The sequence below is a fragment of the Macrobrachium nipponense genome, chromosome 39 (assembly GCF_015104395.2).
Source record: "Macrobrachium nipponense isolate FS-2020 chromosome 39, ASM1510439v2, whole genome shotgun sequence".
Taxonomy (NCBI): Eukaryota; Metazoa; Arthropoda; class Malacostraca; order Decapoda; family Palaemonidae; genus Macrobrachium; species Macrobrachium nipponense.
Window position 1 is genome coordinate 5328209 of NC_061099.1, and position 17785 is coordinate 5345993.

At 38.1% G+C, this 17785-nt stretch overlaps 1 protein-coding gene across 2 annotated transcripts in view; it reads right to left on the reverse strand.

Moving 5' to 3' along the window:
• Window positions 1-1681: 1681 nt before the first annotated feature.
• LOC135210063 (WD repeat-containing protein 35-like) overlaps window positions 1682-17785 on the reverse strand; it is a 103448-nt gene continuing 87344 nt past the window's right edge. For both annotated transcript variants that reach the window (XM_064242859.1, XM_064242860.1), the window contains 7 exons: window positions 17124-17319; window positions 16449-16661; window positions 16189-16306; window positions 15396-15557; window positions 15129-15289; window positions 14327-14451; window positions 1682-2066 (listed from right to left, as the gene is read on the reverse strand). In XM_064242859.1, the coding sequence (XP_064098929.1) occupies window positions 1886-2066; window positions 14327-14451; window positions 15129-15289; window positions 15396-15557; window positions 16189-16306; window positions 16449-16661; window positions 17124-17319 (1156 nt within the window). In that variant the 3' untranslated portion in view covers window positions 1682-1885. The remainder of the gene's footprint in view (window positions 2067-14326; window positions 14452-15128; window positions 15290-15395; window positions 15558-16188; window positions 16307-16448; window positions 16662-17123; window positions 17320-17785) is intronic.

Consider the following 17785-nt stretch of genomic DNA (forward strand, 5'->3'; position numbering starts at 1 on the left):
AAAAAAATAGTAAATGAAAGAAAAGCTTTTCACAATAAAACTTAGCATAAATGATTAACAAAATCATTCGTCATTGCGGTGGTACACAGCTAACTTGATGTAGAGGGAAGTAGCTTTTATATTTTTTAGGAATAATGAATGAATGATTTAAAGTTATCTTGCGTCTTGGTATTGTTGAGGAGAAGAAGAGGAGACAGTATAATCTTTACTATAATATGTACGTAAAAGCAGTACCAATTCACATAAAAAATATTTCACAAATTTAACAATGATAAAACATGAATACAAATGCAACACGGTAAAAAAAAAAAAAAAAAAAAAAAAAAAAAACGCTTGCTCAAGTCAGTGTTCAGTGTGCTGAGAGAGAGAGAGAAATGCTCTGCTTACCATTGACTTATTAGCTGATCTGGGATGATTATATTCCCCCATTTCTTTCACTTGCACTCGATCTGCCCAAATCACTTTTATTTTTGTTACGGTAAAATACCAATCTAGTGATAATAGCTTTTTACGATATTTTTACTACTGTAAAAGTAGCTCATCTCTGTATGCCTCCAATTGTTTGTTTCAACGGCTTCCTTGTGAAAAGTCATTTTATTTCTCTTTCCTTTTCTTTCATTTTGACTTATTACTTATTGTTTGTAAAATCCTCATGTTTGTTTTAAAAGTTTGCCATTTGCCAACAGTAAGTTGATGTATATTGTGGCATAATTAATCTATTTCGTGCACCTAAGAACCAAGTGTAAATACGCTGATTACTCTCCCTCTCTCTGACACACACACACTATTGATTCCTCTAATTATCTTTGTACCTAATGTGAATAAAATGTATTTTATCAACATTTGCATACCGCAATCAATTAGGTTTACTCAAAAGGGTTCCAGTCTCTCCTCCATCCATTTTTACCAAACAGTTTGTAAATCGTACACAGAAATAATAAAATTTAAAAAAATTTTACTTCATATAATGTACTGTTTCATTACTTTACACTCTATTTAACTTTTGAACACATTAATAATAGAAAAAATGTGAAAAGGGGGACTTTTTGGGTTGGCTGGAACGAATTATCCTGATTCCCTTTATTTCTTATGGGGATATTTGTTTCCTATTTTGAACAAACCGTACTTGGAACAGCCTTCTGGAACAGATTAAGTTCGAAATACAAGGTACTACTGTAACTGTGCGAGTTAAACAGAACAAAGTAGACTCTTATTAAAGGAGATAAGGTAAGAGGACTGGTAATCATTGATCAGTAATTAGTAACCATTCTTTTGCCATTTGTGGGCTTTGTAGTATATAGAAAGTGTTAAATTATATATAAAATAATGGAGTTTGTTAATATTTTTTAAATGTGTTATAAAGGGGTCTGGTTGTTGCCCTCACAAAATTTATGTTAGTGTAAAAGACTTCTTATAAAATGTTTTTACTCATTCCCAACTTTGGAAAAGTTTGTTACAAATGTCCCCTAAGTGTGACCTTAGTGAAATAGTCACAAGGGTAGATAGTGTGTGTGTTAATTGTTCAAAAGTTCACTGTAGCTTCACTTGACTCTCGGGTAACCAGAACGTGTTATTTCAGTAAACTAAGCTTTCAGAATAAAATCATCAGTATTTTGAATAACTGAACACTTCCAGAGAAGCACTGTTTCAATTAGGATGAAAAAATGACAACTTCACACAATTTAGTTTTAGTTTATATTCATACATTTCAGTATCATTGCAAATATAAATATCACAGAAAGACTTAATTAAATTTGAAATGTGCATTATATTTATAGCACTCTTATCTTGCTTGACTAGTTATTAAACCTTTATTGTTACTGACTAGAACCTTGCACTTGAGAATTTAGTCTCCAGACCTTTGGCATTGCATGAAAGTCCCCATTCAGTGGCTATTCACAATAACTGCATGACACAAAGGGCAATGAGCTCTCATGGTCATATCTTGTTCTAAAGCCGAATGACTGCAAGATCGACAAGTCCACACAGACGTCATATCCATTATAGGCCTCCCAGTGACAATGCAAGTTGGGAAACGAGTGTTACAACTGGGACACGTGCTTACCCTGAAAGGAAAAAAAAAAAAAAAAGGTACTTTTTCATTATGCATATTTTATTTTGAGGAAGTAATCCGGCCTGATTTCATAATTGAGATAGCTTCAGAAAATGTGAAGTTCTAAGCACATTACTGAAAACGGCCATCATTGAAATTATATATACGTATGTAGTAGAAGCTATCTTTGCATCTTTAATTCTGTTTTGCAAACTTATATGTTTTACTTGTACAATACTGGCTTTCATGTTTTACTTGTACAATACTGGCTTTCACTAATTATGTCAGCATTAAGTTATCTAATAAAACTGTGGCTTGAATTTTTGTCTTGCACTAGTAACTTATTTGGCAATGGTCTTGCCATCATAGCAGTGACAATAGTTATTGAACGTTCATTTCAAGGCAGTTAATGAAAATAATGGTAGAATATTGGAGTAAAGCAGACATACAGTACAGAGAAAGAGAATCGCCAAATGGTAGAACTATTGGAGTAAAGGATACATACACAATCCAGTGAAAGAGAATCAAAAATTTGTACAGGACACCACATGACTGCTGATTTAGTTATCAACAGTATCACAGTAGAAACTGCAATGGTATACTTTAATGTACAAAAAATTTCCATCCTGTGACGAAAAGGTTCTTGTTTAGAATAATTATAAATTAAGCTGGTTTAAGTAAAATTCTACTTTTTCAGAAAAGACCAAGATGGTTGCTGCAGAGAGACTGATAAGTGCACGAGTTTATGGAAATGGAATCTGGAACTTCATACAATTGCCTGAAAAAAGGAAGACAGTCTTTTGGACAGACTGGCTGCATGTCGCAACCATTTGGACAGACTGCCTGCAAGTCACAACCATTTGGACAGATTGACTGCCTGTCACAACCATTTTGGGACAGACTGACTGCCTGTCACAAAAACCATTTGGACAGACTGACTACCGTCACAAAACCATGGACAGGAACTGCCTGCAGTCAACAACCAATTTGGACAGACTGCCTGCAAAGTCACAAACCAATTTTGGGACAGAAACTGGACTGCATTGTCACAAACCCATTTGGACAGGGACGGCTGCAAGTCACAACCATTTGGACAGACTGACTGCAAGTCACAAAACCATTTGACAGGATGGGCTGGCCTTTGTTCCACAACCATTTGGACAGACTGCTGCAAGTCACAACCATTTGGACAGACGGACTGCATGGTCACAACCATGGACAGACCTGGCTGCAAGTCAACCACCATTTGGACAGACTGCTGCCTGCAAAAGTCACAACCATTTGGACGACTGGCTGCAAGTCACAACCATTTTGGAACAGACCCTGACTGCCTGTCACCAACCAGTATGGACAGACCTGCCTGCAAGTCAACCAACCACTTTTGGACAGACTGGACTGGCCTTCAAACAACCATTTGGACAGAACTGGCTGCAAGTCAACCAACCATTTGGACAGACTGGATGCCTGTCAAACCATTTGACAGACTGACCTGCCTGTCACCAAAACCATTTGGACCAGACGCTGGCCATTGTCAAACAACATTTGACAGACTGCCTCGCAAAGTCAATCCACAAACCATTTGGACAGACTGACTTGCCATGTCACAACCATTTGGACAGAACTGGCTGCAATTCACAACCATTTGGACAGACTGAACTGCAATGTTCACAACCATTTGGACCAGCCTGACTGCAGTCACAACCATTCTTGGACAGACTTGACTGCAAGTCAACCAACCATTTTGGACAGACTGACTGGATCCACAAAAACCATTTGGACAAGACTGACTGCATGTCAACCAACCATTTGGGACAGGACTGAACTGCCTCCCCTGTCCACAACCATTTTGGACCAGGACTGGCTGCCGAAGTCACAACCATTTGGAACCAGACGAACTCATGTCACAACCATTTGGACAGACGCCTGCCTGTCACAACCATTGGACAGGACTGGCCTGCAAAGTCACAACCATTTGGACAGACTGACTGCATGTCACAACCATTTGGACAGACTGGCTGCAAGTCACAACCATTTGGACAGACTGACTGCATGTCACAACCATTTGGACAGCCTGACTGCATGTCACAACCATTTGGACGACTGACTGCCAAGTACCAACCATTTGGATCAGACTGACTGCATGTCACAACCATTTGGCAGACTGACGCATGTCACGAACCATTTGGACAGACTGGACTGCATGTCACAACCATTTGTTGGACAGACTGGCTCTCAAGTCACAACCCATTTGGACAGACTGACGGCCATGTCACAACCATTTGGGACAGACTGGCTGCATGTCACAACCCCATTTGGGACAGAATTTTGGCCGGCATGTCACAACCATTTGAGACTGCCTGCAAAGGTCACAACCCATTTGGGACAAGGACCCTGCCCCTTGCATGTCACAACTAATGTGTCTAAGGCTTGAGGCAAAAGTAGGAATAAACAAACCAGTACTACTTCCTCATGCCAAGCAGGTTGTGGAAGATGAACAGTGGAGAGGCTCTGCAACAATGCAGAGTGGTGACAACACAAGGATTAAATGAAGGACTATTTAAAATGGGGCTGCTGTGAAGGTGAAGGCAACTAGAAAGTGTCAAGCTGGAAGTTTACGTCAGTAGCTGAAGAGCATTAACCAGTACACTTTTAGCAAAGAATCGGAAGTAAACAAAGGACAAGTTCAACGGGGTTGCAGTGAAGGAGAAGGCAACTAGAAAGTGTTAAGCTTGCAGTTTACATCAATAGCTGAAGAGCACTAACCAGTACACTTCGCATAAAGTCAATTATATCAGATTTTCATCAGCCTATTAGGGTGCAATGAACAATTGGGATAGTTGGATAGCACCTTGTCAGTAATTGCTGGTCATTAAAACTTATGTCTTTTTTACATAAATTTTTTATTTTTGTTTCATAGTTAATAACATTTTTACTTATATCAACAGACTTGATGTCTAGATATCCATGGGAGCACTACATAGAAGAAATGAAAAATAACTCTGCAAGTTAAACAGAACTAGACTGTCTAATTAAAGGAGATAAGGTAAAGGTAAGAAGATTGGTAATATTGATCAGTGTCATCAGTAACCATTCTTTACCATCTGTGGGATTTGTATATAGAAACTGTTAAATTATACAGAAAAGGATGAAGTGTTGATCAGTGTTTTTATAAGCTATCTTTTACCTCTTTAATTCTGTTTTGCAAACTTGCCTCTTTAATTCTGTTTTGCAAACTATAAACATATGTTTTACTTGCATAATAATGAGGTAATTATTGTGAACTTGACTGAGCAAATAATAGAAAACATCAGTGAGAAGGACACCATAGTTCACTTATATGTCTGAATCAAATGATCGCTAATAAAGTTGTGGCTTGAAATTTTTTCTTGCACTAATAACTTATTTGGCAAATAGTCTTGCCTTCATAGCAGTGGGACATTTTATCTGATTGCTTTCCTGTGGAAAACAGTTTCAGAAAAATGACCTAACTTATAATATCTTTGGGTTGGTGGTAGGTTCCCCCCATGGCCTTCCATTTATTGTTTTTATATAATCATAATAAAGCTGGTTTATGTAAATTTCTACTACTTTTTCAGAAAAGACTAAGATTGTTGCAAAGACTGATGACTGGACGAGTTTATGGAAGTGGAATCTGCAACTTTATATTCCATGAAAAAAGGAAGACAGCATTTCGGTTAGACTGCCTGCATGTCACAACCAATGTGTTTAAGGCTTGGGTTAAGTGTAGCAGTAAAGAAAGCAGTACTACTACCTCAGGCCAAGCAGGCTGTGGAAGATGAACAGTTGGAGAGGCACTGCAACACTGCAATGAAGTAGTGATGACTATACAAGAATTGAATGAAGGAGTTCAACGTGGGGGCTGCAGTGAAGGCAACTGTACTGTTTTTTTCCATCTGTCCATCCGCCTGTGGTGTTTTTTTATGGTAACACTGCATCCCGGACTTTAAATAGTTACGGTATGTGTAAGTTTTAGGTAAATAAAAGGATATCTGGGTGTACATTTGCAACTGAAAAGTGTTTTAATAATTTACTGTATGCAAAGTACACCGTTAATATTCGAAATAGGATATTATTATTATTGTTGAATGTAAGCTGAATGTAACTATCTAAAGCCCGGGACGCAGTGTTACCATACGGAAACACCACAGGCAGATGGACAGATGGAAAAACACAGAGTATAGTGTCAAGCTGTTAGTTTTACATCAGTAGCTGAAAAGCTGGAATAAATGAAGGACATGTTCAACATGGGGGCTGCAGTGAGGGGGAAGGCAACTAAAGGGTTGAGCTGGAAGCCTACATCAGTAGCTGAAGAGCATTAAACAGGAAGTTTGAATTTTAGCCTAGCCTTAATCCCTTTTATTGACACAAATGAATAATCTACCCACCTGTACGCTTTCTCCAACTTCAGTATACTCCAGAAATCACCTTAGAACGACAGCACAACCAGACTTACGACCCAAAAACTCCTACCAGACAGAGAGCTCTCCCCTACCAACCACACACCACCAGCACGTGCTTTCTACTGCACCGTGTTATTGTTTACATCCCTCCAACCCCGACGCCATCTTGTCTATGAGGTCACAGCCTAGGACATCACAACACAACTTAAATACATCAACAGACACCTTCTGGAATCAACCATATGCTGTCCATATATACGACACCCACCATATTTCAACAACGCATAATATACCAATACCCATTATACAATATATACCTAATCACACTTATCTCTTTCTCCCTCCCCTCCAACCGTTTCCTAACCTAATCCCCTCTTAATTTCCTTCATCCTCAAACTCTTTACCCTCTACATAATTTCTAATACATTCCCCTGAAACTCCTGCTTTAGTTAATACATCAGCCACTTGCTCCTTTCCTTTTATCCATCTCACCTCCTTTATTTCCCTGGATTCAATGGTTTCCCTTATTGCTGCAATATCTATTTTTAATCTCTTGCTACTTACACCAGTGCTCGATTTGATGGAGGTCATTAGTGTTTTACTATGAGTGTTAACCAAGGCTTCAAAATTTCTCCCTCCTACTACCTCTTCCCACAAATGCTTGAAATTTATCAATTCTTCTACAGCTTCCCCAACACTCAGGGCTTCGGCCTCAATGGTGGATTTCCCAGATTTCCACCATATGGGACTTCTCTTCCCATCTGTCAAGGAAATAATATAGCCCAGTGTAGTAGGGCCATCTTCTATGTTTCCAAAGGAAGCGTCTGCATAGGCTTCCCAATAAATCCTTTCCTCTTCCACCTAACTTATTGTAACTTCGCCCATCATGCTCTTAGTTTTTCTCAATTTTAATAAGCTTCTTCATATCCTGAGTTGTTCCTTCTTTAAATGCTTTACTTAATTCGCTATCATCATATGATATTTCTGGCATCGTGTGTAGTGATACCCAATTCAGCTGTCCCTCCCCTCCGACCGTTTCCTAACCTACTCCCCTCTTAATTTCCTTCATCCTCAAACTCTTTACCCTCTACATAATTTCTAATACATTCCCCTGAAACTCCTGCTTTAGTTAATACATCAGCCACTTGCTTCTTTCCTTTTATCCATCTCACCTCCTTTATTTCCCTGGATTCAATGGTTTCCCTTATTGCTGCAAATATCTATTTTTTAATCTCTTTTGCTACTTACACCAGTGCCCCTCGATTTTTTTGATGGAGGTCATTAGTGTTTTACTATCAGTGTTAACCAAGGCTTCTAAATTTCTCCCTCCTACTACCTCTTCCCACAAATGCTTGAAATTTATCAATCCTTCTACAGCTTCCCCAACACTCAGGGCTTCGGCCTCAATGGTGGATTTTGCCACTCCTGGATTTCCCAGATTTCCACCATATGGGACTTCTCTTCCCATCTGTCAAGGAAATAATATAACCCAGTGTAGTAGGGCCATCTTCTATGTTTCCAAAGGAAGCGTCTGCATAGGCTTCCCAATAAATCCTTTCCTCTTCCACCTAACTTATTGTAACTTCGCCAATCATGCTCTTAGTTTTTCTCAATTTTAATAAGCTTCTTCATATCCTGAGTTGTTCCTTCTTTAAATGCTTTACTTAATTCGCTATCATCATATGATATTTCTGGCATCGTGTGTAGTGATACCCAATTCAGCTGTCCTACCACTGATCTATACTCGGTTAACTCCTTTTGTTCTAGCATTCTATTACCCGTATATCTTCTAGCCTCTGGTTCTCTTATAGAACTTATATACTGCCACTGATTAAGGGAAAATCTGTTCTCCTTCTGCTCTATTACTACCCCCTATATACTTGAACCTTTTACTCTCTTGTTCCCTCCCACTTGCAATTTCCCTTTCAATTTCCCAATCGTTTCCTTTAAAAATCCTTCAGTTCCTCCGTAGCAAAAATCATCTACGTGTGCACACAAATGGCATTCAATTTATTTGTCCTTTTCCAAAAGAATATATTTGGTTCTAGTCTACTTCTCTCACCTTGAAGCTCCTTCACTACTTTCACCACTTTACAATACCATGCTTTTGCTGCATCCTTGAGCCCATAGACGGTTTTCTTCAACTTCCATAATCCACTCCAACCGTCTTCCCTCGGTGGCTTCAAATACACTTCTCTTTGTATCTCGTCAGCTTGTAAATATGCAGTTTTGACATCCAATGTATAACAATTTTTCACCTTTATTATGGTTAGACAGAATTTTAAAATTTCAGCATTGCACGTGGGAGCGTACTTTTCCCACTCTGCCATCTCTTCTTCAAACCCTCTAGCTACCAATCTTGCTTTACATATCCTTTCCCCCCCTTTCATCTTTTCAGTTACTATCCATCTTGTAGATATAGCTTTTTGTCCAATATCATTTATACCTCCTCATATACCTGGTTATTTCTCTCCAACTTTGAAGTTCTTTTCTTTAGCTTCCCATTATGCTTCTATTTTCAAATCCCAACAACACCACCTCTTCATCTTCAATTTTTTTCTACCACCCTGACTATAATCCCTCAAGGTAACCCACCCTTTGTCACCTGACTGTGAGTCTTGTACATTGTACGAATCAGCCCATGCTTGGCTTGATCTTTTCCTGCAAGACCTAATATAGTCCATTCTTCTACTTGTCCTGTATCGTTGTTTATAGCTCTAACTCTATTTCCTTTTTGAATTTTGCTATCTCTTCCATTGACTCGCCTTCTATTGACCCACTTTCCCCGGTATCTTCCACTGTTTCCTCTATCACCTCTTTTTCTATACTCTCTTCTGTGTCTGCATTCCTTCTCCCATCTACTATTCTACTATTATCTCCTCTCCTCCTTGGCAATCTACTTTCCCTTCATTTGGGCCATCTGATCTATCTTTCACACCATGGGATATATCTATTCTAGCAGATATCTCTTCTGTATCTGGTGATCGTCATTGAATCCTAGTCATATGTATCCTAGCTACTTCTCTTAAAGAATCCCCATGTTTGACTATTATTGTTTACCCCAATACTCCCACTACCTGAGCAGGTCCTCTCCATTCATTTTCCCTCTTTCAGAATACCTCATCTCCTACCACCGCTTCTTCAAATTTATGTTCTCCGATGTTTTTGTTTAACGCTACTATTCTTATTTTATTACAAGACTCATTTTTTATAAACGTTTCTCTGGCCTTGTGCATTGCATTCAGTGTCCCCCTTACCATACCCTCTTCCATCCCTTTTTCTCTGCTTGCAGGACTTGAACTTTCTTCTCCCATTAGGTTAGACAGTGAAGGGTTTTTTCCAAATACTAATTGGTTGGGAGAGAAACCTCCTTATTTCATTAAGCAGTTCCTAGCACTCACTACATTTCAATGCTATGGACCAATCTACTTCCTCTTCCTCCATCATCTTTCTTACACTTCCCTTGATCATGCCTACGGTCTTTTCACATAATCTGTTGCTCCACAGAGATTCTGATGCTGTGGCTAATACTTTAATATTACATCTTTCTGCCATCCTCCTTACTTTTTCATTTTGAAATTCTTCCCCATTATCTGACAATATTTTGGAGGGCGCTCCAAATATAGCAAACCATCACTCAAAAAGTGTCTTTATTATAGTTTCTGGTTTCTTATCTTACATCCAACAGGCCTGACCATACCTCGTTGCCATATCCACTATTACCAAGAACTTTCTCTCTTCTATCGCTCCCACATCCATCGCTACAACTTCATTAAATGTTTTACTCCAAGAAAAGCCTACTACTGGTTTGGCGGGGTTTCTTTTGTATCTTTTACAAACCTCACAATTTTCAATCAGTTCTGTTGGTAACTTTCTTATTCTCTATTTTTCTTTTTCGATTAACCCATTACTCCATTGTGCTTCCTCTGTTAGTTTCCATATTTTATCTCCACTTCCATGACCAAACTGTAAATGTAATTTCTTCATTGTGTTCTTAATTTCCCTCAGATTCTTTCCCTTCCAACCCTCCAATAATAATTCTTCTACCTTCCTCCTCCTTATAGGTACTCTTAAATGACCTTGTTTGTCTTCTCTTAACTCTACTTTCATTCCCCCTAATACTTCTATTATGACAATTTTCTTTCAAATTTTGGGTCATACCCATTTTACTCATGGTTTGCTTACCTATCAGCCAGGGCATATCACCCTGCAGAATTCTGTTTTTTAGTATCACGGGTATTTCTATTATTCCTTTGGACTTATAAGATGTCTCACCAAAATTAAACACTTTATTAGACTCTGTCCTAGTGTCCCTCATTCTCCTCAACTCTTCCTGACTCAAATCCATGACAATACGTGCTAGTCACAATTCCCCGCAAACTGTTGATTTACACCGTGTCCAAAATTGCATCAACCACCTCCCACGACGCTTCCACTATTTTATTAACTTCTCCTACATAAACCTCCTCCTTTTCTGTCCCAGTTTCTGTTTTCAGCTTATTTTCTTCTAGTCTTGTTTCAGTTTTCTTCCTATTATGAAAATTCTGAGGACAATCCCTAGCCCAATGCCATTCTGAGCTGCATATTGCACATACTGTTACTTTCCCTTCTTTGTTTATAGGATTTCTACCACCCCTTCCTCGGTTCCATCTTCCCCGATATCTCTGGTTTTCCCTCCCTCTCCCAGAACTGGCATTGCCTTCTGACGAACCCCACCATTCCCGTTCTTCTTTAGTCCCTAATCCCTCAGATAGTCTTTTCATTGTTTGCGACACTGTTTCGTACTCTAGCTTTTCTTGCCCACAAGCCGATAATACCATTTGTTTTTTATTTTCCGTGAGATTTGCTTGCTCTATTACATGATAACCCTTGACTTCCCCTTCAAGCGCGCCTTTCCCCCATTGCTCTTTCACACTCAGATGCTGCCTTCTTGTATCTAATTAAATAGTTCACCGTCTTTTCACTAATTCTCTTCTTATTAGAAGGTATCTTTTTATTCAGCCGTAATTCTCCATTACCGAGTCTTATTAGATAGGCTTTATCTAGTTTCTCTAGGATTAACTTTGGACCCTCTGTACCAGTAAGTTTATCTCTATCTACTGCTTCCACTAGCTCTCAGGCTTTCCCTTTTAAGCTCATTCTTATTTCTATCGCCTGGTATTTTATATCTTCTCCATACAACAATAGCCAATCTTCGGCTTGACCTTTCCATTCTATGTATATTCTTCTTGTATCCCGCTAAACCTAGGACATTCCCTTCTCCATCTAGTAGTCTCCCTTTGTTCACAGTTGGATACAGGCATCTTTGATCAACCACACTCTGCTACCAGTTTGAATTTTAGCCTAGCCTTAACCCCTTTTTATTTACACAAATGAATAATCAACCCACCTGTACACTTTCTTCAACTTCAGTATACTCCAGAAATCACCATAGAACAACAGCACAACAAGACTTACGACCCAAAAACTCCTACCAGACAGAGAGCTCTCCCCTACCAACCACACACCAAAAGCATGTGCTTTCTACTGCACCGTGTTATTGTTTACATCCCCCCTGATGCCGACGCCATCTTGTCTATGAGGTCACAGCCTATGACATCACAACACAACTTAAATACATCAACAGACACCTTTTAGAATCAACCATATGCTGTCCATATATAGGACACCCACCATATTTCAACAACGTATAAAATACCTATACCCATTATACAGTATATAATCACACTTATCTCTTTCTCCCTCCCCTACGACTGTTTCCTAACCTAGTCCCCTCTTAATTTCCTTCATCCTCAAACTCTTTACCCTCTACATAATTTCTAATACATTCCCCTGAAACTCCTGCTTTAGTTAATACATCAGCCACTTGCTCCTTTCCTTTTATCCATCTCACCTCCTTTAATTTCCCGGATTTAATGGTTTCCCTTATTGCTGCAATATCTATTTTTAATCTCTTGCTACTTACACCAGTGCTCGATTTGATGGCGGTCATTAGTGTTTTACTATCAGTGTTAACCAAGGCTTCTAAATTTCTCCCTCCTACTACCTCTTCCCACAAATGCTTGAAATTTATCAATCCTTCTACAGCTTCCCCAATAACTCGGGCTTCGGCCTCAATGGTGGATTTTGCCACTCCTGGATTTCAGTTAGACTGCCTGCATGTCACAACCAATGTGTCTAAGGCTTGGGGCAAGTGTAGCAGTAAAGAAAGCCATACTACTACCTCAGGCCAAGCAGGCTGTGAAAAATGAACAGTTGGGAGAGGCACTGCAACACTGCAATGAAGTAGTGATGACTACAAGAATTGAATGAAGGAGTTCAACATGGGGCTGCAGTGAAGGCAACTTGTGTCAAGCTGTTAGTTTTACATCAATAGCTGAAGAGCTGGAATAAATGAAGGACATGTTCAATATGGGGGCTGCAGTGAAGGGGAAGGCAACTAAAGGGTTGAGCTGGAAGCCTACATCAGTAGCTGAAGAGCATTAAACAGGAACCTATTAGCAAAAAATCAACAACTACAAAGACAATTTTGTTTGATCAACCTGTATATAGTACTAAAAAGCAAATGCACTATACAGCTGTTATGTAAGGCTATATATAGAAATAAGTAATCTTTACAGCAAAATATCAGTTGCAAAATAATTAATCTTTTCAGCAAAATATCAGTAAAGCTATGTTCACCTTTGACCAAGTGTAATAATGCCAGAACACCAGCAAGCTAAACAGACCAAAAGGAATCCACGCAGGTCACAAAGGTACACAAACCAGCTAAAGCAGATGCAACCTTGAGATCAGCATCAAGAGAAAACTTCTGGAAGTTAGGAAATGATCCTACATGAGTGATGACCGCATACAGCTGTTGGATGTGACGAGACTACTAAATGACCCTCTCCATAGAAAACTTTATGAAGGCCATTGACAGTTCCCTACTCAATGCAAATGTGGAACCTGGAGACGCATAAAATTGGACTGGAAACTATTGATACCACCAGACCAGGTGGCAAATGCACTCTCAAGGTGAGGACAGACATGTTCTAAGAGATCAACAATGAAGGCTATTCAATAAGTGTGGAATTTATGGAATTATAGTCAACAAGCGGCTGTTAAGAGTTGACAGCACTGGAGAACTAATATCTGGATGACAAGAGCACAGGAGATTTCTTCTTCCAGCACCATGCAGCAATCATAAAGGTGAAGAAACGTTAGTGGGTGGACTTGAAGATAAGGAGCGAAAATGTCAGGTGCTTGTCCAGAGCCATCATGTCCATATCAGTGTGATTAGGGCTGTCAATATGAAGTACATACTCATAGCACAATGTTGAAATAGTTGAGGAAAAATGGAGCACCATCTGCAAGAAACAACCTACTGCTTAACTGTTACTAGCAGATGGAAGTGAGCTGGAACATCTTCCACCTCCTGATTCAAAAGTGAGGCTGAACCTAGACAAAGAGTGGGTACTGGACTGTGCAGCAGTGTATGATGGCAAGTTCTAAACCTAACATCCGTTAGTTTTACAGAAAACCATACAGCTGTAATAGAAGGAAGGGAATGTGTCACTAGACCTCCCAAGACATTATCTTAAAGAGGTTTATTAATGTTCTGGGCATGGTAATGGGGACAAGCTTCAAGTATCATGAAGGCTGTTACAAAAACTAATTCTTAGAGGCTTCAGACATTAAGTATACACTTAATCTCCAGTGATACAAGTCCATTCTTGTGTTAGTGCGTTGACTGCATGACCTCAGATACACTTGAAAGTCTGAAGCCTCCAAGAGGTAGTTGTTGTGTAGCTCTTCAATTTAATTGGTTTTCTCTGCTATTGGCATGAATAGTGCAGAATTGCAAACTTACCAGTCAGGAATCATAGTTTCACAGCTGGTGCATTCAGCCCTGTTACTCCGGGAATCCTTTGGACTGTACTTCATAAAAATATTCATTGCCAGATCTTCATATGCTTCCCTCCTAGATTGAGATACCTGTTTAAATAACACCACTGTAAATTTTAAAATGTGTAATGAAGTGTCGTGAAGCCAATTTTATTTTCATTAACCAATTGTTGATCTTCTTAGCTAAGTTAGCAAAGCTAAGAAATTAATTGTATGAATAAAGAAATTAAAATGATACAATTATCATGAAATGATATAAATGAAAGGCAAGAAAGTTTATTAATTTAAAATTATTAAGTCAACCAGTTTTAAATCAAGAGTTTTCAAAGCTATTTTTAATATTAAGAATTCTTAAAGCTATTTTAATATTCAATATGGGCTAATTTTGTCATGGTCAGCTAGTACCTTGTCAAGTATGAACAGTGATAACTCCCATGATGGTTGCAGTCATTCACGATATTAATTGGAAAACCTATGATGATAGAGGCCAGTATTCATAACATTTACTGGGAAACTTACAGGCTACACAATGTTCATCATAAGACATAATTGCCATATCACAAATGGTATCTTGCTATTTGTGGGGAAGATATGATTAATGCACATTATATGGTATCCCCCCAACCCATTACGTATTATTATTACTAGAGCTATTATAAAATATTCAGAAGATTAAACCCAATCAGAGGATGAAACACTTTACAAAGTAAAAAGTTAAACAACCACAAAATTATAACATTCAAAAACCAAACAAACTAAGTTTTTACCTCTGTAAGAGCCTCTAACTTGATGAAAGCTCTTGAACAAGTAGCAAAGGCTCTATTTGCACATGAAGCCAGAGCTAATAGAGCAAAGATGTCTTCTGGATCTAAAATGCCTTCATATTCCCTCATATGGAGACAAGTTTTCATGGCAGCATCCACATATCCTTATAAAAGAAAGATACTGAATATAGTAAAATTGACTGGCAATACTCATTACAATAACCTATTTCTCTTCACAGCAACTAAAAGAGTCTATGGAAATCCACTGACCTTCATACAGTTGCCTCTGTGCCAACAAGAAGAAGTGGTAAGCCTCTACTCCCTTCCATGGGTTATCTAAAATATTGTTAGTAGAACCCTTCATTTCCACAGAAAAGCCACCATCATCTCCATCAAAAAGGCCCATCAGCGCAGCACTTCGACTTCCTTCCGCTGAAAAGCAAAGCAAACAGTGCTTTTGAAGTTATACTAAACAAGTTGGTAAACTGATCTTCTGGATATGCTTCAAGTAAGACATTATGCCAGACATAGTATACATAGAAGAAATAATAACCCTTAAATAAAGAGGCATACATGAGAAATGCATCGTGACACTTTTTTAAAAACAATTTATAATTTATTTTTTTTATTTTACCCAGAGTACAACAAAGAGAGAAATGACATACTTGACTTACAATCACAAAACAGGGCAAAAGCATTTAGCAAACTTTTTTTTTTAGCAGCAAAGACATCACTGAGACAGAAACATATACAATACCATGTACTCATAACTACAAAAACCATCCTTTTTAAAATAAAAGCTCAGTACCTGGTGCATGAGCAAAGTTTTAACCCAAACCTTCGTCTGTCCAACATAAGTCACAGGTGCACAATATAGCTGCGCAGCAAAATTTTTCTAATTGTGAAACAGCTGTTAAATATGCATAGTAATGAGTGGGTGTAGAGAAGATGTTTGAGAAAATTCCTGTGACATATTAGCAAATGAATAGAACCCAATAATATGCGGAAGATTCACTGAAAAAAAAATTTAACTACAAAACAAAAATAAGCTCAAATATCGTACCCTCTTTCATTGCTTCTTTCATCTTTGAATTATGTTCCTGAACCAGCTGGGCTGCTAGTAAATACATTTTCTTAATTCGCAAGGGCCTCGCTTTCTTTTTCCCCTCATCTTCTGCAATCTGTTGAAGAAATATGTTAATAAAATCACAAACACTTAAATTCATGCCAATTCAGTAGTAACTTAGACAATCTCTGTACGTATTATGAAGAAGGGTCTTCAGTGAATGCCATAAACAAATATATGCTAAAAAGACTTCCTACCTGCAATAGCAGTTTTGCTGCATCCAGTAGTTTGTCAGCCTTACGGAACAACTCGATGGCCTGGAGTCGATCTCCTTTTTCCAAGAGGTGAGATGCATAACGAGCTAAGAGAGCACTGATCTCGGTTACATTATGTTGCTTGGCTAGTTCCACAGCTTCATGCCACTGGTTTAATGCCACACATGTGTCTATGGCATTTTTAACCTTGTTACACTTTTAAAGAAAAGATATTGAAAAAATTAATATAATTCAGAAGACAAGCATAAAGATAACATATTTAAGGTACAAAACTACACCTTAATATTATTTACAGTAATATTAAATAATCTTAAAAGTAATAAAAACCTGTGTTTAATGCCACAAGTTTAGAATTAATGATGACAAAGTATTCAAAATCCAATTTGAAGCTCCCCCCCCCTTTATCACACACAAAAAAAACAACAACAACAACATATCAAGGTATCTCACAACACTCCGGAGTGCAGTATCCTCTTAATCTTTACACTTTGTGAAGCACACCTAATTTCCCATCCGGAATTAAACTAATTTTGTGAAAATTTATTTTTAAAACTTCAATCTATTTTAATGACCTTTTGAAAGTATATATACTACATATGGTATTCTCATACAAATATTCATGCTGCTCTCTAGTACATAACCTGCAAGTTACAATACCTTCATGTAAGCAGCAACAGCTTGCTGTGACATCCCAACACTGGTAAACATATCAGCTATGGATGGCAGTAAAGGTGAATTATCCGGAAGAGATCGCACAAGAGACTCTAGGGCTTCAAAGTCTTCCAACTGATAGTAGCAGACAGACAGCATCTCATGATTGTGAGCTAACTCAAAGTGTTTCACTGCATCATCCCTGATAGCAAAAGAAAATTTTTAAAAATCTTACCTACATCTCTTCAATGTAAACTAGCATTGCCCCCTCAACTTTCAAAATTAGTTCAGCATTCCTGTTACACTCAAACAACTTTGAGAGGAATTGACAAAAATTACTTGGTCAGACTTGAAGTTATGTACCCAATAGTATTTCAAATCTGCACTAGGTAAAAATAGCAGTAAAAAAATTAATTAAAATATTTTGAAAGTGTCATCGGGTCTTAATTAAGGAGCTGATAAAAAATATAATTTTAAAAGTAAATATGCAGACCTGCTGGAATTTGACTAGAAATTCTTGAGAGGTTTTTTCCTCTGTTTTCTATCATTCTCATTCTATGAACAATCAGCCACTTAGTACATAAATGGCACTATAATACTTCTTTCTGGGTATAAAAATGCAAGAAAATAAAACACTGAAAGGTTGACATTTTTCTACACTGAAAATC